Source organism: Coregonus lavaretus (genome assembly GCF_964263955.1).
Source record: "Coregonus lavaretus genome assembly, chromosome: 11".
NCBI lineage: Eukaryota > Metazoa > Chordata > Actinopteri > Salmoniformes > Salmonidae > Coregonus > Coregonus lavaretus.
The window spans coordinates 40,744,522-40,763,769 of NC_139998.1; the positions used below are offsets into that span (position 1 = coordinate 40,744,522).

A 19,248-nucleotide genomic window follows, 5' to 3' on the forward strand; every position below is an offset into this window, starting at 1 on the left:
CGGATCAGTCGTCCTGGTCCCTTTACAGAAAAACAGCCCCAAAGCATGATGTTTCCACCCCCATGCTTCACAGTAGGTATGGTGTTCTTTGGATGCAACTCAGCATTCTTTGTCCTCCAAACACAACGAGTTGAGTTTTTACCAAAAAGTTATATTTTGGTTTCATCTGACCATCTGACCATATGACATTCTCCCAATCCTCTTCTGGATCATAGCAAACTTCAGACGGGCCTGGACATGTACTGGCTTAAGCAGGGGGACACGTCTGGCACTGCAGGATTTGAGTCCCTGGCGGCGTAGTGTGTTACTGATGGTAGGCTTTGTTACTTTGGTCCCAGCTCTCTGCAGGTCATTCACTAGGTCCCCCCGTGTGGTTCTGGGATTTTTGCTCACCGTTCTTGTGATCATTTTGACCCCACGGGGTGAGATCTTGCGTGGAGCCCCAGATCGAGGGAGATTATCAGTGGTCTTGTATGTCTTCCATTTCCTAATAATTGCTCCCACAGTTGATTTCTTCAAACCAAGCTGCTTACCTATTGCAGATTCAGTCTTCCCAGCCTAGTGCAGGTCTACCATTTTGTTTCTGGTGTCCTTTGACAAGCTCTTTGGTCTTGGCCATAGTGGAGTTTGGAGTGTGACTGTTTGAGGTTGTGGACAGGTGTCTTTTATACTGATAACAAGTTTAAACAGGTGCCATTAATACAGGTAACGAGTGGAGGACAGAGGAGCCTCTTAAAGAAGAAGTTACAGGTCTGTGAGAGCCAGAAATGTTGCTTGTTTGTAGGTGACCAAATACTTATTTTCCACCATAATTTGCAAATAAATTCATAAAAAATCCTACAATGTGATTTTCTGGATTTTTTTTCCTCAATTTGTCTGTCATAGTTGATGTGTACCTATGATGAAAATTACAGGCCTCTCTCATATTTTTAAGTGGGAGAACTTGCACAATTGGTGGCTGACTAAATACTTTTTTCCCCCACTTTATTTATCCCGGAAAAAGGGAGTGGTTTTTGGCAGTAAATCTTGGTAACCGGGTTCCCGCCATTAAACCCCAGTGATGAAGGGAGGAGCGGACGGCAACATTCACAAATTAAGTGCATTGGATCCCCAGAAGCTCTGGTCTTGTGTCTGTGTTTCACTTCTTGGTCTGACGTTGGGAGACCGTTGGGAGACCGTTGGGAGATGGTTGGTTGGGGTTTGGTCCTTGACCCTCACTGGACCTGAACCAGCAGGCCGTTGTGAGGCTGGGGAATGCACTTCCCACAGAACCCACCACAGCGACCATAGATTCTTGCTCCATCCTACAGACAGAGGGAGAAATGAGAATGAAATGGAGTGGGACAGGACAGAGGAACTTTCCATAAAGAAATAGGATTTTATTAATGCTACTAGAAATTCATTTTAATGAATCAGACTAGAAATATAACAGGTGGCAATTCAGATGATAGGAGGGTTTAGAGTACAGTTATTCAGAACACCAGAATCCTAGAGTCCTCCTTACCTCTGACCTGTGGACTTTGACAGAGACATAGTTGCCCTGTGAGGTCCACTTGGTTGTCTCAGCCACCTTCAGACCAGTCCCTATGAGGTTGATACTAAACTGGCCCTGTGGAAGAACACCACAGTGATTACAATAGACCTCAGACCAACTTCCCTTGATCAAACTGAAATTGTTTTAAAGTGGACCTGATCAGGATTCAAATACATTAAATTAGGCTGTATTTCATTTCCATTCCAGGGGCTGACAACGAAAGCAGCACCACGGTACAGTGAACAGACACACTGAGCTACACTGGATGGTTAAGTGTCATTATGTGGTTACTCCCCTGGTGGAAACTGGGAACACGTATGATTAATCTCCAGTTAACAGACTGGACGTGTTAGGTCAATAAAACCCATTCAGACAGAACTGTATTTCAATACTCGCCCAGGAAAAGTTGGCTCAAGGCCCCCCATCAAGACATACAGGCATACAGATTACAGTCTGTAATTCATAGACTCAAAAATGGTCTCTATTTCCTACCTGAGGACACTTGGCAGCACTGTAGCAGTCTCCTGCTGTGGCGAAGGGGACGGGACGACCAAGCAGGGTCTGAGAGAACTTCAGGTCTGTGGCTGATACATAACACAGAGAATATGGTTAAAATCAATACACGAACAATAGACAGACACAGAGCATATGAAGGTTACAGTCAGTCACTGACCACCTTCCGGAGACACTTGAAACCCTACCTCTTTAAGGAATACCTGGAATAGTATAAAGTAATCCTTCTACCCCCCATTAAAAAAGAAAGATAAAAAAGTGGTTGTCCCACTGGCTATCATAAGTTGAATGCACCAATTTGTAAGTCGCTCTGGATAAGAGCGTCTGCTAAATGATGTAAATGTAAATGTAATACACAGAGACATGAGTTCCTGTAAGAGACAAGTTACTCAGAGGTTAAACCACATGACATTTAAGATGACTCTCTCTCTCTCTGTGTCTGTCTGTGTGTGAGAAATGGCGGTAAAGTTAATGAGAAACGCATTGCACAGCTAGAGCAGCTCATAATCTTCTCTTCATCTTGAACCCATTAGTATAGCCAAGCCGCCCCAAATCTAAATTAGTTCCATGCAGTGAGAGGGGAGGGCCTTGTGTGGTGGGAACATGTGCTGTCAGGACCAGAGTAGACAGGGGATGGGGTGGGGAGATGACTGCATGTGTTCTGTGGAGGGCAGTGGGCTCCCTCCTCCTAGCCGCACACAGATATAATTACCACTAATCCTGACCACGCCACATGTACACTAATCGAAGACATGCTCAGGGACAACTGGAGAGGTGGGGCTGGACGTCGTAATGGGCAGAGGATTATCGCCTGGAGATGTTGCGTGTGTGTGTGAGAGTGTAAGAGTGAGAGAGAGAGAGTATGCACGTGTGTGTCAGAGAACATAAGAGATTTTGTGTGTGTACAAGCATTTGTGTGTATGTGAGTATGCCTGTGAGTGACCATGTGTCTGTGTAAGTGTATGTCTCAAGGTGACCATGCGTTTTCAACTCTATGCCAGTGATGTGAACCAGGCCTGTTGAAAGGCGTTATCATGATTTCTGTACAGAGCCTGAGGGTGTGGCGAAAGGCGGTGAAAATCCCATTATTTAGTGCGGTGGGCGAGAGGAGCGGGCTGTGTGCAGGGGTAAAACAACATGGATGTGTGGTCTCATTGCAGTAGGGTGGTCAGGCAATCATATGGTCATTACTCACTCATTATCCTCAGTGAGTGGACATCCAGACGGACCTTGTGGAAGAGAGTGTATCCCGCTGCAGAGTAATCGTTCCTGCAGTCACAGTCCTGCCTTCTGCTGCCGTTGTAGGGGCACTCAAAAGGATTCAGCAACCTAGACATTAAAAATAATGTTTCAGATAAGATACATGTCACGCCTACTCCCGTTCCCTCTCTCCGGCGCTCGACGTCGCTGGTCTACTAACCACCGTCCTGGCAACCCACATTACGCACACCTGGCAACCATCATTACGCACACCTGCTCCCCATCGTTATGCACACCTGGACTTCATCATTACCTTGATTACTTCCCCTTTATTTAGCCCTCAGTAGCCTCAGTCTTCAGGCAGTATTGGTTTTGTTCACGTTGAGTACGCGTCTTCTGTTTTATTTATCTGCTTATTCTCATTATTAAACTCACCTTCTGCACCTGCTTCCTGACTCCTAGCATATACATTACAGAATACTGCCTCTGAAAAAAATGGAAGCAGCAGAAGAAAACACCATCTTCCAGACGGTCGAGGATCAGGGTAATCTACTCCACCAACACCCCGACCAGCTGGCTCTACTGGGTACGACCATGAAGGAGATCCTCTGCGTTCTCCACCGCCTCAACACCACCAGCGAAGGTTCTCCATACCTCTGATGGAGTGCCGCCTACCACAGGTCATCACAGTGAGCCAGTCCCCCAGCCTACCCAGGCGTCCGGCCAGGTCAGCGATGCCCGACGGTCCCTTCCAGAGAAGTATGACGATACTCCATCGAAATGCTGTGGCTTCCTACTCCAGTGCTCCCTCTATTTTGCCTATCAGACGGGAGCCGCCACCACCGAGGGGTCCAAGGTTGCCACGGTCATTTCCCTGCTGACCGGACGGGCGTTGGTGTGGGCTACGGCCGTCTGGGAGAGAGGAGGAGCTGGGTTCCTATGAGAGGTTCATGGCTCTGTTCAGGGCGGTCTTCGACCATCCTCCAGAGGGCAGAGAGGGAGGTGAGCGACTCTTCCAACTCCAGCTGGGTGCCCAGACCACTGCAGAGTACGCCCTCACCTTTCGGACTGTGACAGTCCACTGTGGAATAGAGTGCGGAGCTCTCATGGCAATGGCCATCCATCTGGATAACCTTCTTCGGGAGCGCCGGTGTCTACCTCGCCTCCCTCCTTAGGCTGTGCTGAGGCAGAGCCTGAACCCATGGAGGTAGGGGCCACACACCTCTCTGCGGCAGAGCGGCGTCACCGGAGACAGCTGGGGCTCTGTCCCTATTGCGGCCAGGAGTGGCACCAGCTTCAGCGGTGTCCGGTGCATCCCAACCCGGGGCCCACTAGAGCAGAGGGGCGGCCCCGTGACCTTCCGTCTCCTAAGGTAGGCGTGAGTATTCCATTATCATCGTTCTCCCATTTCACTGGCTGGCTGTCCCTTGAGTGTTGTCTCTACAGCTCTAGTGGACTCCGGTGCCGCTGGGAACTTCAGGCCCTCGCCTCCTCCCTGAACTTAACTTCATACCCGCTCTCCTCTCCTTTTCCTGTCCAAGCCCTGGATACGCGACCATTGGGATCCGGCACAATTACGCACATTTACATTTTAGTCATTTAGCAGATGCTCTTATCCAGAGCGACTTACAGTTAGTGAGTGCATACATTTTCATACTGGCCCCCCGTGGGAAACGAACCCACAACCCTGGCATTGCAAGCGCCATGCTCTACCAACTAAGCTACAGGGGACTATATCACAGCACCACTCACCCTGACCGTGGGACCCATGCACCAGGAAAGCCTTCCCTACCTCATCACCACTGCATCCATACACAAAGTTATCCTTGGCCTCCTATGGCTCCAACTTCATAACCCCACCATCTCCTGGTCGAGGATGAGAATCACCGCCTGGGGACCAGGATGCTGGAGGACCTGCTTTCCCGCACCCTGTGGTCCCACGTTGGTAGAGGGTCCTGTGAGTGCCCTCCAGCCTATCAATCTGTCCTCCTGAATCGTTGGACATCCGCCAGGCTCTGGAGAGGGAACCCGCTCCTGCTACCTGCCCTCCAGAGCGCATCTACGTCCCCACGGGGGTGAGCGATCGGCTGTTGACCTGGGCACACACATCCCTCGCTGCTGGACACCCAGGTATCACCCGCACCATCCAATCCCTTTCCGATAAATACTGGTGGCCCACCTTGGCGCAGGACGTCGCCCACTATGTCAACTCATGCACCGTATATATCCAATCCAAATCTCCCCGGCACGCTCCAGCAGGGAAACTAATTCCCCTTCCCGTGCCTCAGTGGCCTTGGTCAGATCTGTCCATATACTTTGTATCTGATCTCCCAATTTCTGATGGTTTTACCACTATTATGGTCATTGTTGACAGATTCTCTACATCCTGCCGTTTTATCCCTCTCTCTGGTCTACCTACTGCGGGGTCTCCCGTGTTCCATCCTGGTGATCACGTCTGGCTCTCCACCAGGAACCTCCCGCTCTGGTTTTCTTCACGTTCAGTACGCTTCTTCTGTTTTGTTTTCCTGCTTATTCTCATTATTAAACTCAACTTTTGCACCTGCTTCCTGACTCATTGCTTATATGTAATGACTGTTTGAATGAATGTTAATATAGAATCATTTACAGTATTATAGTGTATTCTGTCCATAAACAGAAACTGTATTCAGCACAGACAATCCGGTTTCAATGAGCACACCTGTATCCATAGACCTCTGAGTAGTTGTCTGTCTGACCACTCCGCAGCGTAACATACTCCTTAGGGAAATCAGTCTGCATCTCAGCACAGTAGATCTAGGAAGAAACACATTGAGACAACAAATTCTGAATCCTGGCCTGGAAGTGATTAATGATGAAGTGATAGTCAGTGATTCTGACAGAGAGCACACACCTGTAGTATCCTGGACTTGACTTTCAGGTTGTACTCCCCATCCATCCTCACCCCCTGTATTATCTGGACCTCTCTGCAGGACGTGAACAACTGACCTATAATCAGAAATAAGACGGAGCACCTTTAGGGCTGGATTCAATCCGTATCACCGAAGTATCGTGGCAGATCAGTGTTATAGCTCGATTGAAACCTAAATGTTCCCGCGTTTGCGGAGAATGCATTCACGGTAAACGCTGCATATGTCGTCGGCTCATTTGGAAACTACCTTTACATTTTAACGCGAATCTTCGGCGATAAGGATTGAATCCAGCCCTTAGTGTTACAGTATTATAGGATGGTACTGGACTGTAGGTCAGTTTCAACATACAGTGAGGGAAAAAAGTATTTGATCCCCTGCTGATTTTGTACGTTTGCCCAATGACAAAGAAATGATCAGTCTATAATTTTAATGGTAGGTTTATTTGAACAGTGAGAGACAGAATAACAAACAAAAAATCCAGAAAAAAGCATGTCAAAAGTGTTATAAATTGATTTGCATTTTAATGAGGGAAATAAGTATTTGACCCCTCTGCAAAACATGACTTAGTACTTGGTGGCAAAACCCTTGTTGGCAATCACAGAGGTCAGACGTTTCTTGTAGTTGGCCACCAGGTTTGCACACATTTCAGGAGGGATTTTGTCCCACTCCTCTTTGCAGATCTTCTCCAAGTCATTAAGGTTTCGAGGCTGACGTTTGGCAACTCGAACCTTCAGCTCCCTCCACAGATTTTCTATGGGATTAAGGTCTGGAGACTGGCTAGGCCACTCCAGGACCTTAATGTGCTTCTTCTTGAGCCACTCCTTTGTTGCCTTGGCCTTGTGTTTTGGGTCATTGTCATGCTGGAATACCCATCCACGACCCATTTTCAATGCCCTGGCTGAGGGAAGGAGGTTCTCACCCAAGATTTGACGGTACATGGCCCTGTCCATCGTCCCTTTGATGCGGTGAAGTTGTCCTGTCCCCTTAGCAGAAAAACACCCCCAAAGCATAATGTTTCCACCTCCATGTTTGACGGTGGGGATGGTGTTCTTGGGGTCATAGGCAGCATTCCTCCTCCTACAAACACGGCGAGTTGAGTTGATGCCAAAGAGCTCGATTTTGGTCTCATCTGACCACAACACTTTCACCCAGTTCTCCTCTGAATCATTCAGATGTTCATTGGCAAACTTCAGACGGGCATGTATATGTGCTTTCTTGAGCAGGGGGACCTTGCGGGCGCTGCAGGATTTCAGTCCTTTACGGCGTAGTGTGTTACCAATTGTTTTCTTGGTGACTATGGTCCCAGCTGCCTTGAGATCATTGACAAGATCCTCCCGTGTAGTTCTGTGCTGATTCCTCACCGTTCTCATGATCATTGCAACTCCACGAGGTGAGATCTTGCATGGAGCCCCAGGCCGAGGGAGATTGACAGTTCTTTTGTGTTTCTTCCATTTGCGAATAATCGCACCAACTGTTGTCACCTTCTCACCAAGCTGCTTGGCGATGGTCTTGTAGCCCATTGCAGCGTTGTGTAGGTCTACAATCTTGTCCCTGACATCCTTGGAGAGCTCTTTGGTCTTGGCCATGGTGGAGAGTTTGGAATCTGATTGATTGATTGCTTCTGTGGACAGATGTATTTTATACAGGTAACAAGCTGAGATTAGGAGCACTCCCTTTAAGAGTGTGCTCCTAATCTCAGCTCATTACCTGTATAAAAGACACCTGGGAGCCAGAAATCTTTCTGATTGAGAGGGGGTCAAATACTTATTTCCCTCATTAAAATGCAAATCAATTCATAATATTTTTGACGTGTTTTTCTGGATTTATTTGTTGTTATTCTGTCTCTCACTGTTCAAATAAACCTACCATTAAAATTATAGACTGATAATTTCTTTGTCAGTGGGCAAACGTACAAAATCAGCAGGGGATCAAATACTTGTTTCCCTCACTGTAACAGGATACTTTACACGCAAATTTACATGATCTACCATCAAATGTAAAACATACATGTTTTTTCAGTAAAAAAGTACAGGTATTTTAAGATTATTTTAAAGGGGCAGTGCAGTTAAAACGTAACGTTTTCCTGTGTTTTATATATATATATATTTCTACACTATGAGGTTCAAATAATACTGTGAAATTGTAATTATTATAATTATAATGCACTTTTAGTGTAAGAGCTGTTTGAAAAGACAACCTGAAATTTCAGTTGGGGATACATCATTAGGCGGTATACTGTAAATCAATAGACCAATAACAGAGAGTGTGCCCTCCTCTCTGCCAATAACAGCTAGTTTTCAGGTTGCACATCCCTCCCATAAGGCTCCTCCAATTAGACCCCTCTCTCAGACCAGTCCCAGACAGTCCTAGCAACATTCTTGCTTGAGAAATTGTATTTTGCTAAGAAGCTATTTTTGTTTCAATCACAGTAGGGAACTTAATTGTTACCCAGAAATGATTTGATATTGAGATAGAAACGGCTCCACTGGACCTTTAACCAATAATCTACGTAGATGTAGCCTATAACTGAAGAAGAGTCTAAAGTAGACTTCACACAAATTCAGACAGCTGATGTTCTGAAAGAGCTGAAAAATCTGGACCCCTACAAATCAGCTGGGCTAGACAATCTGGACCCTTTCTTTCTAAAATTAGCCGCCGAAATTGTCACAACCCCTATTACTAGCCTGTTCAACCTCTCTTTCGTAACGTCTGAGATCCCCAGAGATTGGAAAGCTGCCGCGGTCATCCCCCTCTTCAAAGGGGGTGACACTCTAGATCCAAACTGTTACAGACCTATATCCATCTTGCCCTGCCTTTCGAAAGTATTTGAAAGCCAAGTTAACAAACAGATCACCAACCATTTCGAATCCCACCGTACCTTCTCCGCTATGCAATCTGGTTTCCGAGCTGGTCATGGGTGCACCTCAGCCACGCTCAAGGTCCTAAACTATATTATAACCGCGATCGATAATAGACAGTACTGCGCAGCCGTCTTCATCGATCTGGCCAAGGCTTTCGACTCTGTCAACCACCGCATTCTTATTGGCAGACTAAATAGCCTTGGTTTCTCAAATGACTGCCTCGCCTGGTTCACCAACTACTTCTCAGATAGAGTTCAATGTGTCAAATCGGAGGGCCTGTTGTCTGGACCTCTAGCAGTCTCTATGGGGGTGCCACAGGGTTCAATTCTCGGGCCGACTCTATTCTCTGTGTATATCAATGATGTCGCTCTTGCTGCTGGTGACGCTTGGATCCACCTCTATGCGGACGACACCATTTTGTATACATCTGGCCCTTCATTGGACACTGTGTTAACAAACCTCCAAACGAGCTTCAACGCCATACAACACTCCTTCCTTAGCCTCCAACTGCTCTTAAACACTAGTAAAACGAAATGCATGCTCTTCAACCGAACGCTGCTCGCACCCGCCCACCCGACTAGAATCACTACTCTCGGCGGGTCTGACCTAGAGTATGTGGACAACTGCAAATACCTAGATGTCTGGTTAGACTGTAAACTCTCCTTCCAGACTCACATTAAGCATCTCCAATCAAAAGTTAGAGCTAGAATCGGCTTCATATTTCGCAACAAAGCCTCCTTCACTCATGCTGCCAAACATGCCCTCGTAAAACTGACTATCCTACCGATCCTTGACTTCGGCGATGTCATTTACAAAATAGCCTCCAACACTCTACTCAGCAAATTGGATGTAGTCTATCACAGTGCCATCCGATTTGTCACCAAAGCCCCATATACTACCCACCATTGTGACCTGTACGCTCTTGTTGGCGGGCCCTCACTACATATTCGTCGCCAAACCCACTGGCTCCAGGTCATCTATAAATCACTGCTAGGCAAATCCCCGTCTTATCTTAGCTCACTGGTCACCATAGCAACACCCACCCGTAGTCTGCGCTCCAGCAGGCATATCTCACTGGTCATCCCCAAAGCCAACACCTCCTTTGGCCGCCATTCCTTCCAGTTCTCTGCTGCCAATGACTGGAACGAACTGCAAAAATCTCTGAAGCTGGAGACTCATCTCCCCTACTAACTTTAAGCATCAGTTGTCAGAGCAGCTTACCGATCACTGCACCTGTACACAGACATTCTGAAATTAGCCCACCCAACTACCTCATCCCCATAATGTTATATATTTTGCTAATTTGCACCCCGAAATTGTAACTTTTTTGCACTATGGCCTATTTATTGCCTTACCTCCATAACTTACTACATTCGCACACACTGTATATATATTTTCTGTTGTATTTTTACTTTATGTTTTGTTTACCCCATATGTAACTCTGTGTTGTTGTTTTTATCGCACTGCTTTGCTTTATCTTGGCCAGGTCGCAGTTGTAAATGAGAACTTGTTCTCAACTGGTTTACCTGGTTAAATAAAGGTGAAATAAAAATAAATAAATAAAAATAGGTCTTGTAAATAGGTCAGTAAATGAAAGTGTTAAACAACAAAACGCTACTAGCGTTCCAATAAATAAACAGCAGGAAAAACTCATGAAGATGCTTGTTATTTACATTTTAGTCATTTAGCAGACACTCTTATCCAGAGCGACTTACAGTTAGTGAGTGCATACATTATTTGTCTATTTTTCATACTGGCCCCCCGTGGGAATCAAACCCACAACCCTGGCATTGCAAACGCCATGCTCTACCAGCTGAGCTACATCCCTGCCAGCCATTCCCTCCCTTACCCTGGACGACGCTGGGCCAATTGTGCGCCGCCCCATGGGTCTCCTGGTCGAAGCCAGCTATGACAGAGCCTGGATTCGAACCAGGATCTCTAGTGGATCTCTAGAAAACAAGAAAATCTCTCTTTATTTACATTCCCTATTATTGTTCATGTGTGGTTGGAGGCCAGTTCTTTCTGATTAGCTGATTAGTATTACTACTTGACCGGTGAACTGGCTGTCACCCGAGCATTTTAATTTAGCCCGATGCATGACTTGGCAAGAGACATGCGGCACAATGCTCCAGCGCAATCCCCAGGCCGTGTGTAAACATCTGAAATGTGGGGAATGAACCTGCAAACCTTGGCCAGGAGCCAACTCAGCTAACACATAGGGTCAGGAGTGAAGGTCGCCACAGCCCCAGCCTCAGCCCCAGCCTCAGCCCCAGCCCCAGCCTCAGCCCCAGCCCCAGCCTCAGCCCCAGACTCAACTCCAGTCAGCCCCAGCCCCAACCTCAGCCTCAGCCCCAGCACACTCCTCACTGTCTGACTGCCTCTCTGTCACCAGCGTGAGTAGAGAACTCTGACTCACTATTTATTGTTTCAGAGACCAATTGCTCAGAGAAAGGCTTAAAGTCAAGGTTAACGTTATGCCCAATGTGTTAAAATAAAGAAATAAGTTGACCTTCTATAAACACTATCAGATATGGCAGTTGGCTGCTATACAGCACAGTCGATTTCATTCCATTACTATACACACTCCTGTTTGGCATTAAGCACTGCATGGATCAGAAAAGTCATCAAGGAAAGCACATCTAAGTTGTAGGCCTAATACTTCAGAGCGGCGCTGCAATAGCTGTAAGCACACTTTCTGAAAACCATTGTGTACAGTTCATGAGGGAATGGAAAGGGTTTGTCAGGGAGAGGCTGTGTAGTAGTAGTAGAGATAAGTATTAGAGAGGCTGTGTAGAAGTGTGTGTGTGTATGTGTGTTTGTGTGTGTGTGCGTGCGTGTTTGTATGTATGTAGCAGTAGTGGTACTGTAGAGACTCACACTCTCTCTCTCGGCAGGTGGCCTGTGACTCGGGCCTCTCGGCTGGACGGCAGTGTTTGGACAGTTGACCTTTAGAGGTCAGACACTCCACCCTGCGCTCCATTACCCCCGCTCCACACGTCTGGGAGCACTGAGGAGCACATAAAGGACATCAACACAGTGAATTACATGTAGACTACTGACATATTACATACTCACTGTACAAACATAACTGTTGTTTCAATAACATGATCTGATACCATTAACCACCCCCTCTCTCTTTCTCTCTCTCTCTCTCCATGTTCTCTCCATCCCCCTCTTTCTCTCTCTCAAACACACTGAAACACACCTTGCTCCATGGGCCAACTTTCCAGTAGGCAGCTTGTGGGCAGTCTCGAAGGAGGCACTGCCTGGTGCTAGGTGGGTGAGGCTCTGGACAGTGAGGGCGGGACTGGGCATCATAGGGGTGCAGGGTGGAGGAGGGTTTCATGGAGCAGGACACTATACGCTGCTGGTAGCCCACGCCACAGCTAGCAGAGCACTGTAAATCACACACAATTGAAATCACACCTCAGTGGATAAGGATATAGATACATTTGTGGAATAACACCTCAATATATCAATTTCTGATTGACGACCTTGGCTAGTCAAATACTGTTGGTAAATTGTTACATCAAATGACGCAAAGGTAGGCCTATTTAAAGGTATGACCAGGCAGAGGGTTCCTAAACCAAGGTTCCTACTGTACCTGTGACCACTCTCCTGTTATCCACATGTTGTAACAGGGTGCTCTGCTGCAGGGCTGGTGCAGGGCAGGGCAAGACAAGGGGTCACAGAGGGCATCCTGGACTGGGGTCAGCCCGGCCCCCATACACAGAACCTTCCTGTTTCTCATACCTTCTCCACAGGTGGCATTACACTGCAGAGAACAGACACAGGCCAATATGACGATCAGCCATCATGTCAACATTAAAAGGCATTAAACGTAATACAACTGTAACCTTGTCCCCAGTCTCAATTGCTACCGCATATAGGTTCGATAGAGCGAGAGCCGGCTGGTGGACGAGATTAATACGCGTGTGGATCAAAGGGTAATGTCTTTAGATTGGCATAGGGGGCAGTGTTGGACTGCTAGCAGAGATACTCCAGAGAAGTTCTGACAGGCTTGGTTGTTTCCTTAGCTCTCCAGATGCCCACACTCCAAAAAATGTATTCTACACTTTATCCAGGGGAGGAAAAGTAAGAATGATATGACATCTCCCATTGCTTTCAAGGCCAACCCCAGACATAAAGGACATGGCAAGTCATTGGTGGATACTCAAGTTGGTTTTGAGTGAATTGGAATGATGGCTTAGAGAGGTAGTCTAAAGTTAAGACAGGTTTTACAATGTGAGAGTAGGCACGCTAGGTTTTGAATGGCTAAAGCGTATGTCCTATAAAATCAAATAAGATATCAGTTTTGTTTATTAGAATATCTCATATTCTAAGCACAGTTATGAATGCTGAAATGGTTTCTGGGCCAGAAATGTCTGTTTCTGAGTCAGGAGGCTGTAAACAATCAGTGGAATGCATAGCAACACAGACAGACAGGATCTGAGCATGTGCAAACATTTCTGCACCAGGAGGAAGCAGCACAAAGTCCTTACATGGTGCTCGTCTTGTGTCCTGAAGTTTGGCGACGGAGTAGGGGGGACATGAAAGGAAGAGCGTGGCCAAGGGGAAAAAAACACTAGGTTGAAGAGGACTGCTCAGTGCTCATGTCACACAGTGCAGTGCCACTCGACTAGACAAAAGACATGGATGTGATATGGATCAGTGCTTTGAGGTTTTGATGTGATTTATCATAGAGTGATTGTTATCGTTTAAACCCTCATGTCTGATGCAGGAGTGCTGGGCTACCTCAGTGACCTCACAAACACAGCTGGTCTGGTCCACTAGCTCTATGACAGAGCACTGCCAATAACAATCTCCGGTATGATGATCTTATGTCTGTCTCTCGCACACAAACACCATGACTGCTGTGTGTTCATTAAACACACATGCTAGCAACTGGAGTCTGTCTCTATTAACAAATCTATGTGAATACAATCCAAAAAATCTAATGATGAAATAGTATTTGAAAGCACATTGACTCTCCGAAGTTCCGTCTAGGACATTAGAAAAATTATATATAGAAGAAGACAGGGTAAGTGAGATAGAAAGATAGATAGTTGTCTATACTTACATCTTGCCACTCTCCGGCTGCCCAGGTGTGATGGAGACACTCAGTAGCCTGGCAGGGCTGGGCAGTGGCCGGACGGTGGTGGGAACCACACAGCTCCTCTCTCACCCGCCCTGTACCCTTCAGTCTGCAGTACACATATCTGTTCTGGACCCCCACTCCACAGGTGACAGAGCACTACAAAACACACACAAACACACACATTAGATCGACTGACACACAACACACAAGCTAGTTCACGATCAGGTTGTTGTCATTGCATTGCCAGCACAGATATCCTCATCTGTGTTTCAGCTTGCTACTGTAGCAACCAAGTCTCAAATTCACACAAAAACATAAATCTTCCCATCATGTCCCCTTCCACTCTCTGACCTGGACGAAGCATCAACGTTTTGTAACATACAGTACATGCTTTGTTTAGTCTGCTGGGTCTGCGTCACAGGCTTTGATGCCTCTACACAATGTCCTTGAACAATGCAGACAGAGACGTATGTTTTCCTCTGAGCCTTTGGTTGTTGTGTCTGTGTGAGCCATATTGTGAGTTTACCCACAGGTCTATCACCTGGCCCATCTCTTTGAAGTCATTGAGAATCCTACCTGCATGCTAAGGAAGCTCTCCAGCACTAATAGATCTCCAGGATTTCATTAGAAAGAGGTTTCCCGGACAAAGATTAAGCGTTATCCTGGACTAAGAAGCATGTACAATGGAGACCCTCCATTCAAAGTGCTTTTTAGTCCAGGAATAGGCTTAATCTGGGTCCGGAAACCAACCCCCGGGGTTCTAGAAGAAAGCTGTATAAATACTCGCTATACAGCCACAATATCTTTAGAAACTGCAAGTTCCCCTAGTCAGATCAATTAATGTACAGAACAAGGCCTCATTTAAAGGCCGTCTTTTTTAATATCCCAAAGTGGGGTGTAATAGAGCCTCCTACTACGATTTGAACAACTATTACGGTTTAAGAAATTAGATTCTAGTCTCTTTCCAAGAGGCTTTTGGTTTTCATTGCCGGGGATCACACTTGTCATAGTTAAGCACACTATTTGATGGAGTTGAGCTTCTCCAGAAACTGCTGCTCTCTACCCATCTGCAGTATGTCGTTTTTGTTCATAAAAATATAATAATTTGTGCTAGAATACAATTAGAATTAAAATAGAATATGAGAATAGCCTAGAAGTAGAACCTGTGATTCTAATTGTATGTTTTTAAAGGAGAGAGGACCCCTACATCCCCCTCCTCTCTCGTACCCCTTCACCAGACTGTGAGGGGGTTGAGTGGCTGGCTGCTGAAAAGCCCAAACGGTGGGTGCTGAGGTTTCCAAAGTTGTCACAGGCATGAATGTTAAGATATAAAACATGTCTTTATGCTCTAGTTGTGGATTTCATGGTTTCTGGTGGTATGTGAAGGGAGATGATTGCTTCCAGACACCAGGGAGGGAGAGGGAGAGTGAGGCCCACAAAGGCTGGGAAGTGGCAGTGGTCTCATGGAGGAAAACAGAGATGGGCTCCCATTGCAAGCCCAATGGGGATTTCACAACCACACTTTGGGGGTGAGGAGCATACAGGACCTGAGGAGCTCTCTTTGCTCTCCATCTTGTGTCCAACATAAACATTATTTAAATACTGTACATCTTCAGGGGGCCTGATAGAGTGAGAGAATTACCGCATTACCTCCCAAAATAATTTTCTTCGGTCATTGTCATGGCCGTGTATTTTCCCCTTCCAAGCAGACACCGGGACGGCTCTCAAGGAACTATATTGGACTTTGTGCAAACTGGAAACTGCATATCCTCAGGCAGCATTTATTGTAGCTGGGGACTAATAAAGGAAATCTGAGGAAAACGCTACCGAAGTTCCATCAACACATCTCCTATGCTACTCGCACATCGAGCACTCTTGACCATTGCTACTCTCCGACGGGAACGCAGTGGAGGGTGAAAAGCTTTAAGTTCCACGGCTTGCACATCACTGACAACCTGAAATGGTCCATTCACACAGACAGTGTGGTGAAGAAAGAGCAACAATACCTCTTCAAACTCAGGAGGCTGAAGAAATTCGGCTTGGCCCCTAAGACCCTCACAGACTTCTACAGATGCACCATTGAGAGCATGCTGTCGGGCTGTATCACTGCCTGGTACAGCAATTGCACCGTCCGCAACTGCAAGGCTCTCCAGAGGGTGGTGCAGTCAGCCCAACGCATCACCGGGGGCACACTGCCTGCCTGTCAAGACATCTACAGCACCTGGCGTCACAGGAAAGCCTGTTCACCCCGCTACAATCTAGAAGGCGGAGACAGTACGGGCGCATCAAAGCTGGGACCGAGAGACTGAAAAACAGCTTCTATCTCCAGGCCATCAGACTGTTAAATAGTCACCACTTACGGACAGACAGCTACTCCCTCCTCTGCTCTGGGCAACTTGTCAGAACATGACAAATCTCCCTCCACCTCAATCTCCTTTACTCTCTGGTGGCCTTGTGATACATTTGTGATCATGGATTTCCCCTCTCCTAGCGCTGCTAAAGGACTAAATCAAATCAAACTTTAAATAAAGTTAGATTTGATTTAGTCCTATTCTTTAACTTTTGGTTGAAATGGAGACATAAATCCAACATATTGATTATTAACTTGAAGATTAAATTTGACATCAACCAAAACTTGAAACCCTAGGCTTATATGTATTGTCTATTTTTAGTTGAACCCTGGGTTGAATTGAAACAATAGCTGTTGATGACTTCGCAAATGATATATAGGCCTAACATTTCATTTGCTCTGTTAAACCTACCCTTTGGAATGACTTCGATAGCAACAGTGAATCTATTTAGTTAAGTGAGTTCTCAATAATCATTGTCACAATAGCACATTGGCAGTAGTCAGTGACAAATATCAAAGCTGGGCTGGACTTGATTAAATGGGATGGGAGACCAAATGGATAGCTGTAGATCAACTCTCCAGTAGGAGATGCTGCCCAGTCTATAGTTTATTTTCTGATAGTGGATATAACGTTGAAGATCTGACGTTGTTTCAAAGGTACAAATTCAACATATTTTATACAAGGTTTGTCTATGTTTGTCACGGTTTCGGCCGAGGCTGCCTCTCTTCCTTGCTCGGGCAGGCTTCGGCGTTCGTCGTCTCCGGAATACTAGCTGCCACCGTTGCATGTTTCTATGTTCGTTTGCTTTTGTCTGATTGTTGTTACACCTGTTATCGTTTAGTGTATTAGTGTCCTATAAGTTCTCGTTGTGTTTGTCTAGTGTTGTGTGTGATTGTTTTACTGTCGTGCCGGTAGGCTGGATTTCTACTGTTTGCTCGGTTGAGCTATATCTCCATTGTTTGGAGTGTTTTTGTCGCACCTGTTAGTGCGCCCGTTATTTTCGCCTACGTGCGGAGTTTCGCCTCAGGGCGTTTGTTTGTGATTGTTTTTCGTGTGCATCAACTAAAGTCTGTTGGACTAACGTTCTGCGTCCTGCGCCTGATTCCACCACCACACCCACCTACATCTACCTTGACAGAATCACACACCATACTCGATGGAGTCAGCAGGAGCCGCAGCAGCACAGGCGACGTTGGAGGACAGGATCCGCGAACAAAATGACCAGATCCTGCGGATGGGGTCCGCACTGCAGGAGGTGATCACCACCATCCGAGGCTGGGAGACCCGAGGGACTCCTCCACCGCCATCCTCCCTGCCCGCACCATCGGCAGGTCAGCCCAGTCCCGCTCCGGAACCCAGAGGAGTTTGGCTCTCGCTCCCGAGGGCCTACGATGGGACCGCGGCCGGGTGTCAGGGATTCCTTCTCCAGGTGGAGCTTTACCTGGCCACCGTGCACCCGGCGCCCTCGGGACACGAGAGCGTGTCCGCCCTGATCTCCTGCCTTTCCGGGAAGGCGTTGGAATGGGCCAACGCAGAGTGGAGGAGAATCGACGCGAACACCATCACCTACGACGAGTTCTCCCGCCGCTTCAGGGCGGTGTTTGACCATTCCCCGGAGGGGAAAGCGGCGGGGGAGCGTCTGGTCTGCCTCCGGCAGGGGAAGAGGAGTGCCCAGGAGTTCGCCTTGGAATTCCGTACTCTAGCGGCGGATGCAGGGTGGAATGAGCGGGCTCTCATCGATCACTACCGATGTAGTCTACGCGAGGACGTCCGTAGGGAGCTGGCCTGTAGGGACACCAGCCTCTCGTTCGACCAGTTGGTCGACATGTCCATCAGGCTGGATACCCTGCTAGCTACCCGCGGACGTCCCGAGGGGGGTCCGTCCATTTCACCCTCCAGCGCTTCCGAGCCGTGCCCCATGGAGCTCGGGGGCGCTGGCGCTAGAGAGAGGAGGGGTCGGCTTACGAGGGGGTCCATCTCCTGCACCAACTGTGGTCGGGGAGGACACACCGCGGCTAGGTGCTGGGGATGGCCTCCTAGGGGAGAGGACGACAGGTCCCGCACTGGGGAGTCCTTCCAGGTGAGTAGGCGCCCCACTCACCCAGAGCTCTCTGTTGCACATTTCTGTATACCTGTGCGTTTTCCACAGGTAACACCTCATTCCCAGCATAAGGCGCTGGTAGATTCAGGCGCGGCTGGGAATTTTGTTGATAAGAAGTTTTGCTTAGCCTTAGGGATTCCCCTTCTCCCAGTTGACGTTCCCTTCCCCGTTCATGCCCTAGATAGCCGTCCGTTGGGGGCGGGCTTGATCAGGGAGGTCACTGCGCCACTTAGGATGTGTGCGCAGGGGGGTCATCAGGAGATGATCCAGCTATTTCTGATCGACTCGCCTGCGTATCCGGTGGTGCTGGGCATGCCCTGGTTGAGTACCCATAACCCATCTATTTCGTGGCAGGAGAGGGCTCTGATGGAGTGGTCTGCCCAGTGTGTGGGTCGATGTTTAGGCGTTTCCGTAGGGGCTACCTCGGTGGACAGTCCAAACCAGGTGCCCGCATTGCACGTTCCCCCTGAGTATGGGGATTTGGCTATTGTGTTCAGTAAGTCGAGGGCGACGCAGTTGCCTCCCCATAGGCAGGGAGATTGTGCGATAGACCTCCAGGCAGGAGCTGCGCTCCCACGGAGCCATGTGTATCCTCTGTCTCAGGAGGAGAAGAGAGCTATGGAGACGTACATAGACAAATCTCTGAGACAAGGATACATACGGCCCTCCACTTCCCCTGCG

The 19,248-nt window shown here is 47.6% G+C and overlaps 1 protein-coding gene across 1 annotated transcript in view; it reads right to left on the reverse strand.

Moving 5' to 3' along the window:
* Nucleotides 1–1,214: 1,214 nt before the first annotated feature.
* The window catches only part of LOC311137674 (A disintegrin and metalloproteinase with thrombospondin motifs 20-like), a gene marked incomplete at both ends in the record, with an annotated part of 157,378 nt that continues 139,344 nt past the window's right edge, over nucleotides 1,215–19,248 (reverse strand). The window contains 10 exons of the mRNA XM_084172202.1: nucleotides 1,215–1,304; nucleotides 1,505–1,609; nucleotides 2,027–2,118; nucleotides 3,243–3,376; nucleotides 5,946–6,040; nucleotides 6,138–6,232; nucleotides 11,895–12,024; nucleotides 12,223–12,414; nucleotides 12,622–12,792; nucleotides 14,098–14,271. Coding sequence (XP_084028328.1) covers nucleotides 1,215–1,304; nucleotides 1,505–1,609; nucleotides 2,027–2,118; nucleotides 3,243–3,376; nucleotides 5,946–6,040; nucleotides 6,138–6,232; nucleotides 11,895–12,024; nucleotides 12,223–12,414; nucleotides 12,622–12,792; nucleotides 14,098–14,271 — 1,278 coding nt within the window. The remainder of the gene's footprint in view (nucleotides 1,305–1,504; nucleotides 1,610–2,026; nucleotides 2,119–3,242; nucleotides 3,377–5,945; nucleotides 6,041–6,137; nucleotides 6,233–11,894; nucleotides 12,025–12,222; nucleotides 12,415–12,621; nucleotides 12,793–14,097; nucleotides 14,272–19,248) is intronic.